This window comes from Charadrius vociferus, unplaced genomic scaffold (assembly GCF_000708025.1).
Source record: "Charadrius vociferus isolate BGI_N301 unplaced genomic scaffold, ASM70802v2 scaffold163, whole genome shotgun sequence".
Taxonomy (NCBI): Eukaryota; Metazoa; Chordata; class Aves; order Charadriiformes; family Charadriidae; genus Charadrius; species Charadrius vociferus.
Genome location: NW_009648332.1, coordinates 4,720,484 through 4,743,926, shown reverse-complemented (window position 1 = coordinate 4,743,926; position 23,443 = coordinate 4,720,484). Strand labels below are relative to the sequence as shown.

At 40.9% G+C, this 23,443-nt stretch overlaps 1 protein-coding gene across 1 annotated transcript in view; it reads right to left on the bottom strand.

Moving 5' to 3' along the window:
- AGBL4 (ATP/GTP binding protein-like 4) overlaps nt 1–23,443 on the bottom strand; it is a 972,041-nt gene that overhangs the window by 156,399 nt on the left and 792,199 nt on the right. The window contains exon 10 of the mRNA XM_009884833.1: nt 4,984–5,095. Within this exon, the coding sequence (XP_009883135.1) occupies nt 4,984–5,095 (112 nt within the window). The remainder of the gene's footprint in view (nt 1–4,983; nt 5,096–23,443) is intronic.

The following is a 23,443-nucleotide window of genomic DNA, read 5'->3' as shown; positions in this document are numbered from 1 at the left end:
CCTCCCTCACATCAGTCCACAGCAATAGCAGATTGCCATCCTCTATCAGTTAATTCATCAGCTCTTGTGGCAGATGTCTATGTGGTGCATCTAAAGATTCCAGCCCAGCTGATGACTCAGATTTCAGCACTCTGGGCCTTCATTTCAGCTGTATGTTTTGCTTTGAATCAATGAAAACTTTCACCCCAAATAGTATTAAAAATATGTAAAGGCTGCAATGACAAGCACTCCAAATGGAATGGAAACAGAAAAGTTGCCTATGCAGGAGTAATTTAAGACTTTGGTATATGTGTGTGTGACAAAGGAGATGATAATTAATGAGCACACCCCAGGTGGGTAGTTTTTTGCTTTCTTTTTGGTCAGGTCTCCAGCTCACTCAGGGCACGAGGTCTATAGTGTCTAACACAGGAATCATCTGCATGTAGGACTCCAGCTTCAATGACAAGAGGAGGTGGAAAACAGGCAGGACAGAAGAAATGGATGTGAGGAGACAAAGCATGGTGTTGCAACGAGAGTGCCTGGGAGCACTGCATCCTGCCTCTGCAATTTCATTTGAGGGGGACAAATCACTTGAAACCAATGCTTCCCCAGCAGTCAGTCTCTGCCTATTCCTTGTCTTCTAGGTCCTAAGAACTTCAAATGACAGAAATAGTCTATCCCAATTTTTCTGGAAGAAGAAAGGGGTAGAAACAAGACAGTGAACTTATCAAGCCTTGGTGAATGACACGAATCAAATCTGAGCCCAAGCATCTTATATTACCTATCTCAAATGAGTAGGTACTTCTGATCATAACTGCTTCTGCCTCTGTTTCCTATCCATACAACGATAATGCATTTGCCTCTCACAGGGGTCCCTCAAAAAATAATTAACACTTCTGAAATGCCCCCAGGGTACAGCAACGAGCAAAACAAAAAAGCCCATGAGATTAACAATTCTATCCTCAGAGCAGGATCTGAATAGCACACAGTAAATACAGGACAGGGCTGCACAACGAACACTGAAGCTAAACCAAAACGCTGAATAGCTGCTTATTAAGTGAAAGTTTTTCATTTGGAGAACTCAGTGAGGCAGTGGTGTAGCTGAGAGAACAACATGAGCCCCTATGATTAAAGACCATATCACAATGCATATGCTCAAGGGGCCTGAGCTGACGCTGAAGATGCTACCTGAGTTCACTCATTAAATGTGTTTTAAAGAGTGCATTTGGTTGTTGGGAGACATGCTGGATGGCCACATATAACCTGTTCAACAATCAAGCAGTTCTCCTGCTCTTTCTGTCTCTGAGGCTTCAAGTTATCCCAGAGATAAGGACTGTTTGATCTCCATAGACAATCCATACCCTGAGCTTGCCAGTGCTGAGCACTTGATCCCCAGTCCAAAACATTTAAGCACCTTCTTAACTGTAAGCACACAAGGAACACTGCTGAATTCAATCAGATTGTTCACGTGTTTAAATCCAGCTGTGCATATATGCTTTATTAGACTCCTTACCTAGACATTAATTCTCCAAACAGCTCTCTACATGAAGTGTGTTATCATGCCCAAGCAGAACTTCCTGGCCCCACGGTGCAGTGGTTGGAACAGCTCATATGAACATCCTTTGATGTACTTCAGACAAAAGTCAGTTGAGTTGGTTTAAACAATGCATTCATTTTCTGAGCTAATTCTGCTAACCTGCTCCAGCATGGAGCATGGGTAATCTTCTACATGTATCGTCTGGTAGAGAGATGGGAAAGCAGTGATGTCTGGCATATGGGCAGGGAAAGGTACTTAAGAACAGAAATATCTTCAGCCAATAACACGTGATCTAAAAGAGCAAGTCTGTCACTTCAGTCTCATCTGCGAGACTGACACCACTAGAAACAGCTGAGAATATCCCCTCACTTCACACAGGCCAGCACGATGACAGCGGTGTACCATCGGGAGTGATTGTTTCGGAATCAGTGATGTGGAGATCAAAAGCTTCCTATCGGTCTCCGATTTCGTAACTCATACACTCTCTCCCTAAAGATGATATGGTCATTATGGAATTTGAAACACTTTAAAAATAAAATAAGCACACTTTGTATAACTCAGAAGAACGGAGAACCACAGGTGCTTTGGGTTATTTTTATAGAGTATCTACAGTAAACACTTAGCCTTGGACTACTCAGCACTGGAATCACTGTAGCTACGGCATTGTGTGTGCGCCTCATACCCACTTCACTTACTTCTGTGCCAGTCATCCTCCCCCCTCCAGAATGAACTTTTTTTTCAAAGGAAAAAGCTTATCTTCCATACTGCAGCAGCAGAAGAAAAATCCTCCTATACAGCAATATTTAAAATGTGGGTTTATGCTCTTATGGCAGCTAATTTTCCTTAAATGATTTAAGGGAATGAATACATCTAAAAGGCCTGCACTGAGCCATTCCGCAATAGCAACATGAAGCTGAACTTCCTCTGCTTTAAACAATCCAATCTCTTGTGGGCAGCTCCTCATGGCAGATCTTGTCTAGAATGGGAGGGACGAAGGTTATTTTTTATTACATTATTTTGCAGGGAACCTGACATTGCATTTTATTTCATTTCATATTCCCCAGTGTGGGAAGACTTCAGGTGAGGAGAGGGTGGCAGGACAGATGTGTTCAAATGCATAATCCCTGATCTGTGGCAGGTGGCCAACAGCCCCCCCTGCAACTGGTTCACCCACGCTTGCGGACAACCATCTATCATGTGTTACTCATCTAAAAGTTACACTCTGCACCTGGACAGCACTTAAAACCTTTAGGAGCCTGAACTGATTCAAAGCAGATTTTTATTCTGGCACTCGGTCAGGAGGAGAGGTTTTTTTAATCACTTGATATTTTATTTTGTTTCTATTTTTTTTTTTTAATCTTAAGAAAATCAGTCACTGCTAAAGCAGGATGCCCTCTCTAAAGGTAACTGGCATGTTTTCCCCTTTTGTCCCAGCACTTTTGATATGGTCTGTTCATACAAATATTACTTGGATCAGAGGGACTAAGAATCTGGTATTGCCTGAAAAAAACAATAATCCCTTATACTGCATTGTATTTCTGAGAGTCTCTAAAACTGTCAGAAGGGCTGGTATTGACTAAGGGATGACAAAACCAGACAAGGAGTTTTTTTGGTGAGTAGCTAATTCACTGAGAAATGAAACTCTGAAGAGCCACCTGAACTTTGCTGGCAGTTTAATAATAATAAAAAAAAAAAGTTTCCTAAATAGTATTTTAAAATAATTAAATAACCCTGAAAATGAAATGCTACACTTGTGTTTGAAAGGGTCCTTTTTCTTTCTCTCAGAAGGAAATGAACTGGAATTGGTTCATCTTACGTTGATCAGTGGGGAGGAGTGGGAGAGATGGAGGAAAAAAAAGATTTCCATTTCAGACCAACTCTGACCAAACACTTCTTTTGATTTTTCATTTTAGCCACTACAGCAAATAAATTCATTCTTCACACATAGGGCAGCTGGAAAGTACCAGAGTTTTCAAAGCTTCCCAGGAATGGGACAAAGCTGAAAAGAAATATTTTTCCTCCCAAGAATAGCTTTTTTTTTTTTTTTTACTGACAGTGACTTCTAATAGTGTCAGGATTTGTTGCTTTACTAGCTGGAAGCATTTCCCTACGCCCAACCTTCTTGTAATGTTTAAGGACCTCTTTATTCCTGGAAAAAAACCTTTCTTCTCAGACAAAGCAGGCTGCATGCTCTCTCCATCATCTAGAAGGAAAATTGTCTTGCTATTTAGGGTAGGAAACAGAGGAAAAAACAGGCTGGCTGTAAAGCACCTTTTTTTACTTTCCATCTTCATCACTCCAATGCAGCAGGGCTTAGGAGCATTGGTCACAGGCATGATGCTCGGTGCTGCACAAACAGAACAGAAAAACAAATTCTGTGCCAAACTATTAGCAGTCTAAGAAAATATTTTCCATGCTATTGGATTCCACTCCATATGTAAGGACCTTGTCTGTTAACCTATCTTCCTTGTACCTAAAATCCCTTCTGTACAGATATTACTTCTAGCTGGAAGATGAAAAGTCCAATTAAGATGTATTGGGAGAATCAGGAGTTAAATTAAAAGGAGCTCTTATCCTATGCATTATGTAGCCAGGGGTAAGAATCCTCTTTCTTTATTAGTGAGGCAAACCAGGTCCTTTTTCACACTAACAGAAATAAAAAATAATTAAAAAAAAGATTAGGAAAACTTCATGGAATTAAAGATCCAAATGCTATCTCCATAATGGGAAGCAAAAAGAAAGGGCAAATACCAGGAATTCCATACAGAAAAAACAATCATCTATAAAAATTTCCTCTTTTTTTTTTTGGCAGTGATTTTTTCCTACCCATCTCCATCTTTGTTCAGCAGTTTTTCTTAGGTGCCACGTTCAATAATCCTTCTGCGCTTTGATGTCAAACATTCAATAGCTGTCTGCCTCCCTCCCACTCCTCTTCTCCATATTCTCTGCAATCCATCTCCTCTGATTAGCTAAGATTTCACCTTCAAGAACACCTCTGCTTCTCTGAGTGAGCACGAGTGTCTGTGTGTGTGTTTATATAATATTTGCAAATATTATCCCCCTCCTGCTCTGCACGCTACATAGCAACCCCTGCCGGAGCTCTGGATTAAACATCAGTGCCATTCAGTAATTCAATTTGGGGGGCCTGCTGTTTCGAATCCAGCTCAGGACATCACGAGAGCAGCTCGATTGAATTTAGGCCCTGCTTTCAGAATCATTCCATATTTAATCTGAGCTGAACTTCATTTCGCTTGCTCTCTCCACTCTGATGCTTCCTGTGACAAAAGACACAGATGTTCCCCGATCTCATGCGGTGGGGGTGGTGTTTGCTTACTTCTCTCTTATTTTGGTTTGCCACTAGGTTAAAGCCACGTCGGAGTCGCTGGCATCTCACACAACCCTGCAGCGGGAGACAGTCGGCACCACCTCAGCAAGTGCCTGTTCTGGCATCACCTTTCCCCACTCACCGGATTGTTGTACATCTCAATGATGAGCTGTTTCACTCCGTGCAGTGTGGGATGAGCCCAGGGAGATGGATTTGCCCAGTGCCGGTTTAGATCAAACCCCATCAGGGAGCACCTGCACACACACAAAAAAAACAATAACACACAAAGGACATATATGGGCTGCATCCTCTTCTGGCTTCAGCTGCAGAATTAGGGATATATTCTGCAGCTGATGTGTTTAAACAAATTATTCTCATGGAAAAATAGCAAAGCAAATGCTCCCCTGGAGACGAGGAAAGCCTGCAGCAATGGCCACTTTTAGAAATGACACGAACAGCAGAGTATTAACTGAACTTTGGTCATTCGCCCTTCTTCCCCTCTACAACACATATGCTCACACTCTATGCTTTGCCTTTTGCCAGCTTGCCTTGCTGGCACTGGAAGACCCTTCAAGGTCTTCAATGGTCTAGCTGGGGGATCTATAGCTATGAGGGTGATTAATAAACCACATCACCAGGCCTTTACTTTGCCCTCAGTCAGGACTTGACTCAGCAAAGCTGTTAAAGCATCGAAATCAATGGCCATTAAGTATGTGCTTAAGGGATTTAAGGCATGAACGTAATTGTTCCTCTAACCCAGGGCCTCAGTCTCTTCCCCTCCTGCAATTGCCTACACAAAAATTAGTCAACCAAGACTCTAAGCTAAAATGCTTATTGGCCATCAAATCTTGTGGGCTTTGAAGCGTGTGTGCCACCTTGGCTTCTCCTTCCTGCCCTGACTCATATCCCTCTCCGTACACTGGCTTGAGTTTGATTCTGCTGCTCCCAGTCCCATGGAGTAATATCCCATTCTTTGTGAAATCCCATTGAAACTCAATGGGCTGTTGTTAGAGTGAATGCAGAAGAAATAAAAAAAGCTGAAATTGGCACAAATGGGAGGGGGAAATCATGTCCCTTGCCTACTGCAGAGATCACCTAGACAATCTGTGACCACTGACACAAGCCGGGAGAAAATCTCTTCTGTTGTCTCAAGCCGAGGTTGGGACCAAAGGACTTGGGGTAGATCTTACTCAGGAATTCTATGGAAGACCACACAAATATTAAAAGCCCAGGCAGAGATGCAACTTCCTTTATATTTAAAAACAAACAAATGAAAAAAAAAAAAAATCAACCTCACTGCTAAGCCTTAAAGCTTCTTGAGAAAAGAAGAGCTTTCATTGATCCCTGGTCTATTATGAGAATGTCTGTTCAGCCTTAATCTTTTGAACACACCTATGCAGACAATAGAGATTTACTCCAGTAGCGCTATCCTTTGACAAAAATTCTAAGAATCTGATGACTGAAAACCATAAGTTTAATTGGCAAAAAGAAAGGAAAATACTTCACTTCTCTAACAGCTGAAGCAAATGTTTGCATACATCAAACCCAAATAGAGTAAGACAGAGAGGTGGAATGCTAAGAAAAGTGAGGGGATGAAACCAGAGGATTAAATTCATTTCCAAAAATTATAAAAGAATATTTTCCTATGAACCAAAACATACAAAGTTAACAGGACATTCCTCTATAAAAATTCTTATGGGAAGCTAAGCAGGCAGGAGCTGCCGTGCTCCTTGGCCCTAGATAACCCAACCATCAGGCTGTCTGGGAGTTCAAACCCCCAACTGCCAGCTCTGCAGCTCCATCACTGCTGACTTGCTGCACAGGCGAGCTGCACGGCTCGCTGTGGGGAAGAAATCCACCTCCTTGTCTTGGTGGTCACCTGTCTGCTTGTCTAGAGAACAGATGGATTTCTTCTCTGGACAATCCAACAGCTACAATTCCACAGACAATTCTGAAAGTTGTCTCCATCCCACTATAATGCAAAACATACTATATAAGATTTCTCTCTCTCTCTTTTTTTTTTTTGATTTATTTTTGGTCTTCATGTAAATTCTCTCCACTCAGTTCTACTAAATCCTATCTTCTTTTGAAGTCACATACCATAATACAAAATCAGAAGTACTTCCAGAGACACACGTGGAATTACACTGGGATAAAACTGGTATAAGGGAAGAATCACAGGAATGAGTTTCTCATTTAACAAAAGCAGAAACTGTGGTGATTATCATGAGTTTTACTGTATTTTGGCAGAGTTCCCAAGAAAACAGCATGATCACTCTACACAATAACTTTCTTAAGAGATCAGAACCTGAAATCACATCCCCTTATGTGGTTAATATGTCCCATTTACATTTTTTTAAGAATATTTAAAACTAATAACACTACAGGCAACAAGTATATTTTGATTCCATTAAGTCCATTTCCAAAGCACATTGAAGTGGCCAAGCTATAGAGCACCAAAAGCAAATTTTAAATTCAAGCGTGGATTGTCAATATTAAATTTGGGGTTTGGGACTTTTTAGGTAACTTTATGTAAGCCAGACCTATAGGGAATAGAAGTAAGTAATATCTAGTTTCTGTAAGATACTAAGGCATTGCAATTGGCAATATTTGAATTTGCCATGAATGTCTGGTTAGTGATGAATCTCATCGTTCATTTCAAACAACAGGAACAGTTGAAAATAGTTGTCTTTACTTGAGAAGACTTTATAAACAGAAGGAAGCAATACAAACAAGTTATTCATTTGAGAAGCTCCTCTGAGCTCTATTTAATAGGAACCCAAATTGATTTCCAAATATCATTTTGCTAGTCTTTGATGTGGTATATCACATCTTTATCAATGTAACAACAATTAATTAAATGTAGGCATTACTATTTCTTTCCAGTTTGGCAACAGCGTAGAATTTTCTTATTTTCCCCCGATTTTAAGTCTTTTTTTCTTTCCTTTTTGCCTAAAGACAAATTTGTATCTACCACATTCTCTTTTTATTCATCTGTTGCAAACTCGTGGTCTCTCTAAGGAAACATCAAGTTGTGTTCCTTGGTACTTCAGATTTGATTATTGACTCTATTACATGTAGAACTGTCTCCCAAAGCTCACGTATATCAGGACATGACCAAAACATACGGTAAGAGTCTCCCACATGCCTATTACAGACCCTGCATTCATTATATTCTCTTGCTCCCAGATGATGTGATCTCCCTTGTGGCTAATACCTCCAATGCAAGAGGTTGAACAGGATAACTTAAAAATTGCATCTTGCACTGCTTTTTAATTCCCCTTACCAATCTTAAACCAGCTCATTTCTAGTACACATTGCTTGCTGCTTCTGTTACTTAACTGTTTACCTGCTGCTTCAAGCACGGGGTAGGCAAAGTAGAAATACAGGTATACTCTGGAAACAGCAGCTCTACAATGGGAAACAACTGCGTTCAGATATAATGCAGGATCTTTCAATATTTGAGACCAGCTCTCTTACTCAGAATGCAAGTGTTGATACTGGCTTCACTATGGTTCCTCATGTGACTTTAAGGGTTCCCCAGATTTAGAAAGGGCCTCCAAATCTGTCCTATACAGATGATGTTTATTTTGTGCAGTAAACAAACGAATGTGTTCAGTACAAAGTTAACAAGGGGAAAAGCCCCTAAATTACATTAAAGAACTGTTTAAGGATGATCTTTGAAAGGGCATATGGAGGGGAGCAAAACAGGAGACATTATAGACTCCAAGAGGAGCAAACAAAGACAAAAGCAGCTTCAAAATCAATGGAGGTTGGAGCAGGTGAACATCTCCAGAGTAAGAACACTGGAGAGTAGTCCATTCCATGAGGTTTAATGGCCATGCCCATGAATGCTCTTATAAATGCGTCAGGTAATATTGACACGGAGCCAGATAAGAATGATGTGCTGGCACAGACTCTTAGAGGTTAGAAAAAAGTGTAGTCAGAAGTAGGTGAGATTTCAATAACAAGCAAAGTAGCAAACTGCTACTATCACCTGATCGTGGTTTTCATTCATATTGTGAAAACCAAGGTTGTGTGTCACATAGTCATTGCCGCCACAAAAAGTGACTTATATGTAATTTAAAATATTTAAGCTGTTAACAATTGTTTGGATTTTGGATTATACTTGTTAGGGTTTGCTAGATATACCTACCACATACTATGTTTCTGCTTTGTGACTGAATGTACATTTAAATCAGGTTCTGTGATTATACTTGTTGAATTGGAATTTGCGTTTCACAAATGTTCTCCAGCCTTTTTCTAAAATTTCTGTTCTCTATAAGTAGATAAATTTATTACAGTGTTTATAAATTTACATAAACACTGTGCAAATTCAGTCAAAGCAAATGAGTTTCAAAATTGAAATGGAAACTGAAACATTTTGCAGTATTCATCCCTCCCTACTTGGGAGACAGCCAGATCTCAAGAGGTTACCAGCTCAACTCAATAAAACCAAAGATGTTCAGACCAGCATTCAGCTTGCTGGGCAATTATTTGGACAGAACGTCCTTGGCTCTGGGGGCTTAACTCGTCACTGGTTTTAAGGATTTCTAATGCAGCCGCTTTAATGAAAACATCCTTGTCCCTTTCTAGAACCGGGGAAGGTTTAGTACCAAGGCCTATGCTGGGTTTATTTTTAGGGCTGCTTCCTCGTTTTTCAGGTTGTGCCTCTTCTTTCTAGAATCTCCAAGTTACAGAAACCTCCAGGAACTCTGCCTTCCTTTCATTTCAGTTCTCCCTCCCCTGCTCATAGTTCCTACTATGTGAGTCTAAGTCTCTCACTAACAGACCCATTTCCACAAGGTGAGATACGGAGAATAATGGAGGAAAGGAGTTAAAGAAATCCTTTTTCATGGCATATGATTTATTACAAAGAGAACTCTACACTCTTCCCTTCAGCTTTGTAAGGTTGCGTTGGTTCATTGGATCAGTACCAGGTGAATCTCCAGATAATGCCGCACACAAAGCCGGGGAGTTCAAATCCACAAATGGCAATACCAACAGGGTTAGGATTTGAAATTGAAAGGGTAGTGGGGGGAGGGGGTGCACTCACTTTTTTTTCTTTTTTTTTTTTCTCCTCAGGCTTATTGCAATAAGAGTGGAGACAGAGGGTAATTGGTCTCTATTGTTGCACTTCTTCGAAGCGAGAGTTACAGCAAGAAACTGCTGTGAGACTGCAGCCTGCAATGTCGTGCGGGAAGAGCAGGTGTGCCGGACGAGAGAGTGAATACAAGGGGAACACATGGAAGACTTGCTTCTTTTAATAAATATATCATTTTAAACCCGATATAGTCACGACATTTTATAAATCAACTCTAAACCTGATGTTGAAGTCAGAGTCTTCATTAGTGTGCATTTCACCGTTTGGGTGCTTGGGGTTTGCGATTTATGCATTTGCCTATTATTCATTAAAGGGGATTCATTCAGCCCACATGTTCTAAGGCAATTAGGTAGCAAGACATCCTAACACTCCAGCTACAGAGAATCTCCCCTCCCAACTCCCCCCCCACCCCCCATCTTTCTGCATTTTAATTCAGAGTTCTGGAAACCATCACAAAGGCTATTTAACATAACCACTGCAGTGTGCTCCAGGCAGAACACAAGTGGCCATACAGAGCAGAACAGCATTAGCTCCCAGAGACCACATGGTGGAGTAGATGTTTACAGAATGAGCACTGCATGGTGTACTGACATAATTTTAAATAGTACATGACGGTTAAAGATGTGTTTCTCCATTTTCTGTGTAAACAATGTTAAATAAGAATAAACACAAAGGGATATTTTCTCCTTTTGATGAATACATGAATTTCTCAGGGCTGGTAATAGGTGTTACAGGCACACGCACCAAGGGGAACACGCATCCCCACCTGACACGGGCAGATTCCCTTCTCTGATCTTCAGGATATATCTCAATTCGAGTATTTAACTCTCCTTACACACTCTGGGTCCTCAGTAATGCCAGAAGGATTCCTGGGCACGATGTAGAACGCTGGAAATAAAACCCCATCCCGCAGTTAGGAGAATCCCACCCTGTGAGTGTGCCTGAGATGTAAGACAGTAAGATCCTATCACTAGCGTAGCTCATCCCTGCAGCTGGCACAGGACTCATCCTCTCCCGCATATTTTCCTGCATGGTGCCCAAGTCCAATTTTCAGTTTTTCAAGGGACAGGGTTTCCAGCACATCCCCTGGGAGGCAAGTGACAGTTTAGCAAAGTTCTCCCATAGGAAGTGCATGTCTGGCCCCATGCATGCACCTCTCCAAATGACGGCCCTGCAGGAGTGGGTCTCGTCTGTCCTGCTCCAGGAAGGTGTTCTCAGGACTCTGACTCCCAGCGGCGCGCTGAGTCACACTGCCACATCAATCTCGCACACCCAGATGCTTTAACCAAGTTACTGAGAACACCTACAGATCTTCCATTTTAAAGCCTGATTCATTGTTTGGCCTTTTCAAAACCAAACATATCATTGACTTAATGAGAGGAACACAGCAGACAGTGGGTTTTTTCCAACTTTTGGATCCCGAAAAATTTCCAGTGCCGTCATTGACCCTTCAGAAATTTCACATACATAGACCATAATGCAGTATTATATGAACTTTCTTTTCTGATGTAGTCCAAAAGCCACCTGCAACTCATGGATCACAAGCTGTAAACCACTGAAAAAGAGAATTTTAACTTCACATGTACTCAAATTACTGGACTCCCACCTCTGTGAGTGCTGTCAACTGGTCAAGCTCCTCTAGGCCCTCCTGCCCAGTCTGCCTGACACTTCCACCCAATGTCCTAATCCTGTCTCCTTGCAAACCTTTGCCTTCAGACAGGCAGACCTTCTTTAACCTATTTGTATTTCTTTATCATTCTATATTCCTGGCTTTAGCTCCCCTTGGCAGTTTGGGTATAGATAAAGTAAATTTGTCACAGTGGTTCATAGAAAACAGCTAATATACATGTAAGCGTTTCTGGAGAGATAGCCCATCTTGAATTATACTTTTGTTCCCACTTCTGCCCCTTCTCAGACTATGCAACTAATCTGATACACAACACACCTCACAATTATTAATGAACACTCCACCTGTTGTAGAATGACATTTCCCCATGTTACAACGCCTATTTCACATACTCCTTGGCAGATGACACTGGCAGCCTTGCCTAACCTGCTCACCTTCAGGCAAGAGGAAAGGAGTGTCATGTTCCCTGTAGACCGGCACTATATGAACATCCCCAAAAGGTGGTTCAGCTTTTACTATCAGACCTATTACACACAAAAAGCTGCAGTCAAAGGAGCCAACCCTAAGGTCACAAAGTCGAGCTCTTAAAAGTTTGGATGTGCCACAGCTGCACAGATACATACAGCCTTCACTCAGCCCTGTGTCTGTCAGTATTATGACACAGCCTTTAACTACAGGAGCACGGGGTGTTTTTCCACAGGGCTCCTGCTTTCTTCTGTGCACAGGATCAGCACTGTTCATTAATGAGCGGATTATTCAATATTTTGGCTTTTCCTTTATTGTTCAATATGCAGCCCTAGGCTCCTGCTTACTGCACACTACTCAAAGCCTGCTCCGAGGACAGAGCTATTCAGTTCTTCATGGCTTTTCTAAAGTGCTTAGCACTGCAGGAGACAACTGCTTTACAAACACTGATGGACTAATTTTCCCAACAGCACTGGTACAAGAGAGGACCACATTGTCCCCAATTCATAAAAGAGCAATTGCGACAAAAAGTGACTTACATAAGAGACACCTGCTAATTTGGGCCACCGTATCTGAGTGAGACGCCAAGGACAGGATTTTTGTTTAAGAGAACTTAAATTTATATAGCAGGTTACATGTTCAGCAGCTAACTGATTTGAGCTGAAGCTGACTGTACTCAAGGCTTTTCCAACTCTGATCCCAAAATGGCAACGTAAGTGGATAGAATATTAGAAATATCCAAGTTTGTGGAATTAGGACAGTCAAAGGTTACTAGAAAATGATAAGGCCTTACTGAATCAAGACTGGGGTTTGGGGTTTTTTCAGTTCTACCTTAATTCCTTAATACCTTTGGATGCCAGTACTGCTGCATACAACTGTGTCTGAGGCCCTGCTCTAATTCGTGGTGGTTAGGGTTAGCTCTGTACCTGATCTTGCCCTTCCTGTCCCAAAGAGGATGGAACGATTACTCCTCTACATTTCAGGCTACCAGACTATTTGCATCCAGAACATCACTTATGCAAAGGCAGTGATGCTGCACACACATTCGCAATAGGTCATTGCCAAAACTTAGCCAGAAGTCATCCATCTCCGTCATCACAAAGGCCTTTTCCTCTTTGATATCCTGAAGCGAGGGTTTGACTCGATACCAAAACCGTCAAGAAGGCGTGTGCTATTCTGACGAAAGGGCAAACAGAAAAGCAACGCGGGACTGGCAAACTGCTGGCTGAATGCTAACTAGCAAGGCATAACTGCCCAACGCCAGAGAGCATGATTGCTGGCTTCCTTTTATAACTATGTTTGCTAACAGGCTCTAACACACGGAGATATTTCTCACTCCCATACGCAGCCAGAATACTGATTTTATTCCTGCATAGTCTTGCCATGTCTGCAACCCGTTCAGCTTGCAAATGACTTTTTGGGTATGTAAGCATCCATCTATTTTGGGTTGGTGGGAGAGAAGGCCCCTTTTATCGTCTCTGCACCACGTTACTGAACCCATACACACTGCCTGCAAGCAGCCTACCCCTGCTTCATTAGTTAGCATGTGTAATTTTCATCAAAAGTTGGAGTCAGGGATGTGTCCGTTAGCCAGGCACTCCAATACAAAGTCCCTTTACCACTACTAAGTGAAAAATTTACAATTGTATGGAAAGTTCTGAACAAAACCCCACGTCTCATAAAATTACAGGAGAGGGGAAAATGACCCAGTGGTTCACGTAGGTGACAACATGAGACTGTTAATGACTCTAATGCAACCTAGGGAAAAATTGCAATGCCTCAGTTCTTCTCGTGTACAGATAATTATATTATTGACCTTCCATGGTGTTTGGAGGGGAAATACTTTGGTGATGGGGATATATTAGGCTCTGCAGATGGAGATTAAGTGATTTACGGAATCACAGAAAATTTTTCTGACAGACCCTGAGTTTTGGTGAAGTTCACTTCCAACAAGATTACACTACTTCACACTTAACAAACACTTCTAAAATGCCTGTAGGAGCAATAAGATATCCCAGTCCATTTTATGAGAGAAATTGTCTGAGGGTTTGGGTGGAGAAAGGGGATTGTATGAGGTAGTTCTGTTATATTAGTGAATATTTCCTCTTGTTCCTTTTACCTCGAACCCCCTGTAACTAAAATATTTTTCCTCTCAAATGCATCTCTATTCTCACTTTAATTTTCAAGGTCATCTGGCCCACTGGGTGTGTTACATATTGCTGTTTAATTAAAGAGAGAAGATTAATCTTATTCTGTTAAATTGTTTTAGTACCTGCCAACTGACTAGTCTGCATTAGCAAAGGGACAGTGAGTCCAAGTCAGTTATAAAAAAAACACAAAACCCAAATAAGATACGCAGATGAAAAAAACAGACCATTTCATCTTTGGAAAGTCCACTAGAAACTCTGAGCATGATGCAAATGTTCTTCCCATAATCACTGCTGTGATAAAATAACAAACATTTCATAACAGAAATAATACCAGTGTCTTGTTTGTCACATAACATTTCAGAAGATGGCAGGCAAGCTATAAAGCCCTGATCTGTCTCTGATTGCAATCAACAAAAAGCCCAGATGCTTTCAAAGGGAGTTAAATCAGGCTCAGATCTTTTCCAATCACTTGTTAATTTAAGGGGCAGAGTTTTACCATCTGAGCTTCTCTGTGTGGTATTGCCTCAGCCCAAACAACACAGAGGAGGAGGAACTATTTAACAATGTGGTGGTCTCTGTTGCATTACCAATTTCTACCTCGAATCACTTAGGCTTTATATTTTCCACCAATTCCATCAGGTAAGCACACTATATGCCCTCGAAGGCAAGCTACCTGGCAAATATACATTTCTCGTAATACTCCATGACATCTCCTCTTACCAACTCAAAACAATGTACGAGGGGATTTGGTGCCATCACATGAGATACGGGTCAGTTGTCTAATACGGATGCGTGTCGGATGCAGAAGAATGGGAGTGTAAAGCACTCAAACTTCTATCAGTCACTGCAACGCACCAACAGAATGTGATTTGATACCAAGCCAAGCTGAAACTACACATTTTGATTCCGGAGCACTGAAACATCTCATTGCAATGAATAATGGTACAATGAGAGATTAGTTTGAGAATCGTGATGAGAATGTTAAATATGAAAAATTTAAACCTTCAGGGATTTGGAGCATTTACTTTTTTTCTGATATTATCCCTCAAAAATAGGCACTTTGGGGGAAAAACAGTCAGAAAAGCAATTTTTATCTACTAGTTAAGAGAAAATTTTTTTATTATACCCTTTTCTGTGTTGTCTAGAAGAATACAACAATTACTGAAGACATGTAACGGTTGAAGAAAGGAGGTAAGGATGAAACACCATGCCAAACTAAATCTTCAAGTAACCATTATACAGGCAAACCAGGAAAGATTTCAGGTGGAAGCTGATCTTAGCATCCTTCTTGTCCCACCCTAAACATTGAGCTTGCTTAATCAAAAACGCAGCTGTGTTGCCTAAATATTCATAAATGAAAGACTTCTTGTCAGTCCAGTTACTTGAATTAAACCTGCCATGCAGAACTGATCTTATTTTCTTCTGTAATCCTTTGAGATATCATCCAATGTGAAATTATGACATGTCACTGGACTTGGCTTTATCCATCTCTTCTCACCCTTAGATACTTCACTTTCAAACTTAGCTGTAGAAGGCCGAGAGCCTCAGACGAGAGTGCACCCCTCAGTCTAAGTGTATGTCTCTGGCATTATGGTCTATATTATTTTTCTAGTGAACCCTCCTTTCAATCAATCAGAAATTACTGATGAATATTAAAGCAGTGAGATACACGGGTACGTTAAAATCATGCAAGCAGATTGAAACAGAAGAGCTCAACCATATTTTGGTTCACTGGCGACCTTGCCCATTGTCACTCAAAAAGTGAATAGGTAGAGCACAAGCTCGATATTACTTTAGCCAAGTTTCATAGGGAAAATGATATTCATAGGGAAAATGATAATACTTTGATAGCAGCTCCGAGAGATTCTTACACATGACTCTGCCAGCACCACAGGTGTAAGAGCCATCCTCTGTTGGGATGTCCTCTTAAGAACATTACATCTGAAATGAAAGATGCCACAGCAGCGGAAGGAGATTCAGTGCAAGATCGCTTCACGTTCAAAAGTACAAACACTCATGTGTTTCTCCGTGTTGCAACACTCAATACCTTTTGCTTTTCCATGCTGGTTGTTGTCAGGGTGCCATTTCCTCACCACATCTGCTCTAGAGCAACAGAAGTGCTACTTTTCAGTCTGCCTCCTTAAGATAAAAAGATTTGAATAACCGTACTGAGCATGCACAAAAGCGTGGTTTTGCCTGTCTGTCCTTCTCTACCTGTACTCCATCTAACTTTTAAACCCACTGGCCAATTTTTACTCAGTGTCACAGAAAAAGATGTAATGGTAGAGAGGCTTACACGTACATATAAAATGTGTGCATGCATGTGTGCATAAGGAGAAAAGGTCAGGCTTAGGGGGGAAGATGCTCTTAAAGCTCTTTTGTAAATTCAGCCGGGCCTGAGCTCTGCTCTTCATCTGGCTCCCTGGGTACCTCTAAATGGATGAGAGATGAAACACAGTGACATGGCAGTGCCACGAGAAGCGGTCCCCACAGACAATCAGCAGTGTACGGATGTCAGAGAAATTGGAAGTTTGAGAGGAGTTTTTGGTGAGTTTTTTGCTTTTTGCTTGAAAGAGATTCCAGCAGATATGCCTGGCACTAGATACCACCTCCTCCTGTCCCAAGATTCAGACTCCATGGAGGAGAATGCTGCCCTCATTCAACCAAGGCTGTTACTTTAAGAGGGTTAAGCTCTACCATGTCCAGCTGAAACCGGAGAGGAATTTAGAGGTCACAGCACATAACATCCTAAATCCTGTCCTATAGCACTGGAGGGGAAAGACTTGCCATTTGACTTGTCTCCTTTTAGATAAAGGAAACAAGGCTGATTAGGTCACACTGTTTGTGCCTGTGTTACATTTCAGTAACTTTTGGGTCAACTGGTGAACTTCAATCAAATTTGACGATAACTTCGAAGAATTTCTGTTCCTGTAAGTTCTATGATATATTCAGCTAGGCAGAAGAGAAAGAGGGAGAACTTGCAAACACCTCCACTGAAAAGATTATGTAATGAATTCAACCTTTATTAGGCAACAGAGAATCCACATGGGAAAAACACCTCCCACATTATGACTTTTTATCCATGGAGATTTTAAAAATGTGACTGCAAAAAGCCCTAAGTAACCAATGTAACACTGAAGTTAGCCCTGCTTTGAGAAGGTACTTGGACTGAAGACCTCAAGAGGTCTACATTAATCTCTTTTTCCTATAATTCTGTGAAACTCTCAAAGTTTCAGTTGCTACTCATACCTCAGGAGACACCAGAGAGCCCAGCTGTGGGACAGTAGACTACACAGGCTCATGGAATGACTTATTTTTCTTTATGCATATTTGCAGCCTCACACAGTTCAGCACCCTTGCGATAAAATCCTATAGCAAAAATGTACAATGAATGAGAACATATATGAGTGGGAAGTGGAGGAGCAAACAGATTTCAATTTCAAGCTTTCATGGCTTAGCATAAACAAACATGAAACAATTCATCCTCTGAATATAGAGGTGGGAGGGGGATATTGACAGTGTCCTCTAGACACACCGGGAGACTGAGAACTAGGGAGCCTGGAGCTAAGAGAACATTTCAAAAACTGTTTAAAGCCTTGGGAAAGTTAGAAGCAAAGATGAAGCTTGCCTGATTCATTCACTGGGACTGGAACAACAATTCTCTTCATACACTGCTAACCCCCAGATTGTCAAAAATAAGCCAGCTCTGGCAAATGTTGCTTTCTCCTTAACAAAGACGACCTTTTAAAATCTCCGTTGAAATTCAGAATAGGAGAACAGATTTTGGAAAAATAAGAACAGTCTAATAACTTTCTAGAGAAAGCCACAGAAATAGCTTCTAAAGAACTCACACTGAGCTAAGTCTCTTTATGAGCCTGCAAAGTCTGTTTGAATTTTATATTTTCCCCTCTTTTATTTTTCATAAATTCATCCTCTGCTCATACCCAAGCTCACATGAGACTAAAACTCAAAATACTCATCTGCGATGGGGTCCCATTTCTATACCTTTTAGTTGACAGACAGTGGAGTGATCTTGTAGTGATTATGAAGTGATTAGAGACATGGCTTGCTTCCATTACAGATTCATGTAGACGTTCATTTGAGCTGTAAATGGACAAACAAAGTTCCAGTCGATATATCCATTAGTTTGCTGTTTCCCACAGTAGTAAAAGCAATGATTAACTGCGTAGATTGTTCCTCACTGCTTTAGCACCTGCAGTGCCTCCCCTGGTAAGTCCGATTTGAAGCATCACTGACAAAAAAATAACTAGCACTAGTTCAGTCTACACGCTTAAGCCTCTAAACCCACTGCTTCTGATATGATGAAACAAGTCTTCCCAACTCATCCCACAATGTCATCTTCCTGATGGGATTCAGGAATCAGTCCCTTCAGCAATACTCTGCCCTGAGAAGTACTTCAATATTTGGCAGGCAAGACAAAAAAATTATCCAACAGTCCTGATACCTGGGTTTTTTTCAAGCTAAGACTAAGATCAGAATCATGTGGCTTCCACTGTGGACTGATTTAGTTCTTTGATTTTGATAGTGTATCCTTCACCACCTTCAAGTATTCAGAAGCTGACTGTTGGTTCTTGCCTCCTGAGAAAAATTGCAAGGCAACTTGTTTGTAAGGCTCATGAAATGGGATTACTGGAGGCATGTAGAGAAAAGAGTAATCCACTGCCTTCAAAATCAAACCATTCCTCTACATTGGCTTGACCTGAATGCCTGCCAAGAACATTGCCGTATCCCTATCTGAAATTCACAGGGCAGAATTAATAAAATAAAACAAACTTTGACAGTAGTGAAATGGGTCACCCTGACCATGCATGTGCTTGAAAGAGATTGAAGCGTACAAAATTAAGTGGCTCACCTGTAATGGAAGCACATGGAAAAAACAGTTTCGTGGCCAGGAAAAGACAAGATGAAAATGACTTTCTCCACTTTAAAAGAAAATTTATTGAAGCCCGGAAGACAAGAACTGAAGCAAAGAAAAAACCAAAACAAAACAGCCCAGAAGAGCTCTGAAAATCCAATCTCTCCCATCAGCCCCTGGAAAATGGATAACCTATGCGTGGCATGATTGAATTTCTCTGTTTCATCACCCTAGTGGTAGCATCTTGTATGAAACTCTGGTTTATGAATTGAGTTTTGAGAGGGACCTGAGAGAGCAGGAGTTATACCAATCTAATCAGGATGTGACAAACACATGCATCAAAATGTTGCATTGTCAAGATCCAGAAGCCACTTAATTCCAGAAAGATTTTAAAGTTGAGAAAGCAGTTTTGGCAACACGATTAGAAATGACAAGAAGGAAGATGAAAATCCAGGTGGAGGAAGATAACACAATTTTTTTTTTCAAAACATCCTTTCAAAAATTAGGCCATGCTCCTGCATGCTTTTTGACTAACTTATACAAACTTTTTTTTTTTTTTCAAATGAAGAACACAGGTGCCTTCTTCCATTTATTCCATATATTTTCTGAACATATGATAATAATGGAATGAAAGATACATGAACCGAGATAAATAACACCATGGTAAAACCCATAGGATAAAACACCACACAACATTCTGAGCAGAATATCCCAACAAAGCCGGTTAAATACAAACCCAACATGCTAATGTCATTGACAAAGAAAAGAAACACACTAATGCCACTGCCACACAGGAAAGAAAGCAAGATTCATGAGGTGGCTTTGTAATGGTCCCTAAACAAAAGCCATGCACAGAAATAGTCCATGATTATCGATACCATGAGACCAAATTGGAAAGCATGTGCGTTTAACAGAGATGACATCAAATGCTGCCTTCAAAAGAAAAAGAACATCACAATCACTTTTGTATTTCCCTAGTCTCAGCTTGCGTTTCCTATCTAAATACTGAAGATAGCTTCACAGGATAAGTACAGATTAGCAAAATATTCAAGGTGATTGAATGGATTAGCATTATTGTTTAGCACAATGCAAGGTGATAGAAAAATCCACAGGAAAGAAAGATCTGATATCTGGACAGCCACTTGAAATTATGCAGCTCACATGCTGAATTTTTACATTTTTTGTAACATCATCAAGTGCCACAGTAGATGTCTGAAAACAATTCCAACTAAAGAGTGAGATTTAAAGGTGGGGATCTTGAGCAACAGGTGGAACAAAAATTCCTAAGTAAACTGCTATCTTGTTTGTCACGCAAATAGAAAATCCATATGTTAATGCCAGAGGCAAAAATAACATGTTCTAACAAACGACACATAACAAAAAATCTGAAGAAACATTTGTCTGGGGGGAGGGGGGAAGAAAAAATTTAAATGCATCTAGAAAACTCCAAATTATCTTAAGAGGAATTCATCCTGCATTAAATCCCAGTCAGGTAGAAAGCATCCTCACCATTCTGGCTATTGCATTCATGACCAGCAGTCTGCTCTCTCTGTTTTCCCCACCCTCGTAGAGATCCATGCTTTAGTTGCAGGTTTAGTGATGTGTTCTGTTCCCCCTAGGTCACAAGGATGCAATACCTTATTAAACAGATAGACTGTTTCATGGCATGACATGGCTATTTGGTTAATTTCTAGGTATCCAACATTAATAGAGTGAAGCTCATATCAAACTACAAACAATTCCACATAACTTGTAATTAGGGCTGGAGATTTTGCATTCAGACATTCCAATTCTACAGAGTTTTCTTTGTTTCCAGAACCAAAGACTTTGTACTTCAAAAGCTGTATCAAAGCCCCTAAAATTCAGATGTCGATGGTTTGCTTTTCACGGAGGTTCTTGGAGCATTTCACAGGCATTAATGAAATATCCTCCAACGCTTCAGTGCGGCAGGTGCATAGTATTAGTCTCACTTTGCAACTAAGAAGACCGCGAAGCAGAGGGGGATTGAGTGAATCATCCGAGATCATTCTGGACTTGTCTGACAGAGTCATAAATAGAAATCAGGACTCTGCAAAAAGTAAATAAATCACCTCCCTCCCTGCAAGAAGCAGCAAAATATTTGGTTAATTTTAACTGCATGCATCCTTCCATGCTTCTGGGTTACCGCCAGGAAAGGAAATATCACTGTTCCTAGCAAGGTCATTCCCACAGAAAGTCCAGGCAGACCTTCAGCCATAAGTAACACGTGCAAAACCCACATATCCTCACGAGAATTTCATTTGAATATTTAAGATCCAAATTGGATTTTAAGATCCAAAATACGGATCCAAAATAAGGATTTGATATACCTCAATCAAACTTATTTATCTGAAGAGAAGCCCAGTTTCAAATTTACGCATGTTTTCTCATGGATAATTATCGAGGCAGGAATAAACAGCAAATGGCTTTCACCAAGTGGATGCAGGACAGCTAAATATGCGAGGTTAGCAAAATTATCTTCAGATATGAAAAAGCACCTTGCCCTAGACTGGGACAGGCAACTTTAGCTGAGCTGAAAAACAAATTAGCGTTGATATTTCTCTCTCCAATGTAGCAGAGCAGCTGAAGTGGTGCGTATGGGGGGAAATGAATAAACGCAAAGAGCTCTGCTTGACCAAAGCACTACAGATACCTCCCTACTCCCGAGAATGCAATATTCAACCTTAACTGGAAAACTTGAAATATATTATTTGGGCTAAAAAGGCTGTTTACTTTTTACTTCTCTTGGCAGTTTTGACAAGATGACTATCAGATGGAGGTTCAGAGATAGATGTAAAGCAGAAAAAGGCCAATTACCAACTCTTTTCTCGTTCAGAAATATTTGAAACCGCTTCCCAGTAACGAACAATGCACAAGCGCATCATCGAAAACTGAAAGGCGGCTTACCTGAGGCAACCAGCACAATAATCGGGACAATTCTCAAACAAAAAAAGCTTCTCTCCAAATTTGCATTCATAGCTCTTCTGACCTGCCCCCTACCCCTTGAATTATAAGTCAGGACTTCAATTTGCCAACATCGGTATTCTCCGCCCTGGCGACAAACATGCTCTGCAGCCGTCTCTGTGGCTATACTGCTCAGCAAACTGGGATCATTAACCTGGCTCACAGCTTGCCCAAAACTAAAAAAAAAAACCACAACCAAAACCCAAGAAATTAACACTGCAAATCCCCAAAGTCCTACTGCAAAGAGGGGGCATTTGGCTTTTATTAATCCTCTGTTGCAAGAAAGGGACGTTTTGAGACAGTCTGACATCACAAAAACCCCTTTAGCCCTGTTTGCTTCTTTCTCCACTGCGCCACGTGGCTTGCTCTATTTCAGCAGATGACAAGAAATTTTGAAAAGAGGAGAAACTTTTAAACTTAAGGGACTGAAGGGAGTTCTACACAGAGTAGTAGCCAGCTCTGGACACAATGGGATGTACACATTAAATAAGACTAGACAGTCGTGGGCAAAGGTGGGGGGAAGAGGGACGATGCAAAAGCACTATGACAAATGGCAGCAGATGTGTTGGATTCACAATTCAAGGAGACAGGTGGTGGTGGTGAAGATGTATAAAAGCAGATCGGTTATCAGGATAAGAAACTAAGGACTGAGGAGACTAAAAGATAAGGGAATGATGAAAAGCAGGGTGAGAATAAAAGGGGTAAAGGTGGAAGGGAGGAGGGGCTGAGCACACAGTTGGTCACAACAAGCAGAGGGTGCCGAACCAGAAGACAGAGACATTCAGAGTGGCCAGAGGTTACTCTGTACCTCTTTATGACATATAGAGAATGGGAGCAATCACTAAGTTTGGCTTTCTGGATCTATTTCTAGAGTGTCATCCAAACTCAGCCCACAAAGGTAGTTGTTTTCATCATAACACCTGTGATAAACGGGTAAAGATGTGTTTGGAAATATCTCAAAATTAAAAGAAGGAAAGGCAGAAGGTGGAAGCTATAGAGAAGGGGAAAAAAAAACCCAGATACTTAACACATTACTGAGACCAGCATATCAATGCCAGCATATGGCACTATCTCGCCACAAACAAGATACTTAACTAAATAGACTGCTGGTTTAGTCTTCTGCAGCAATTCTCATGTTCTTAGAAAACACTTCAGTGCTAATAAGGAATCAGACTGACCGTTCATGTATGGTTACCGAGCCAGAACTAGAGCATAATTAGTGCAACATCTTGTACTATTATGCTTTTTAAAAAGAATAAATAAATAAATAAAAATGATCCAGATCCACAGTCAACGTAAAGTGGTACAACTCGGTTGGTAACTGTACGCATGGATATCAGTAAATTTATGGCAGCTGGGGAGCAGATTTTCTGACTCATGCTAAACAGCTTAAACCTT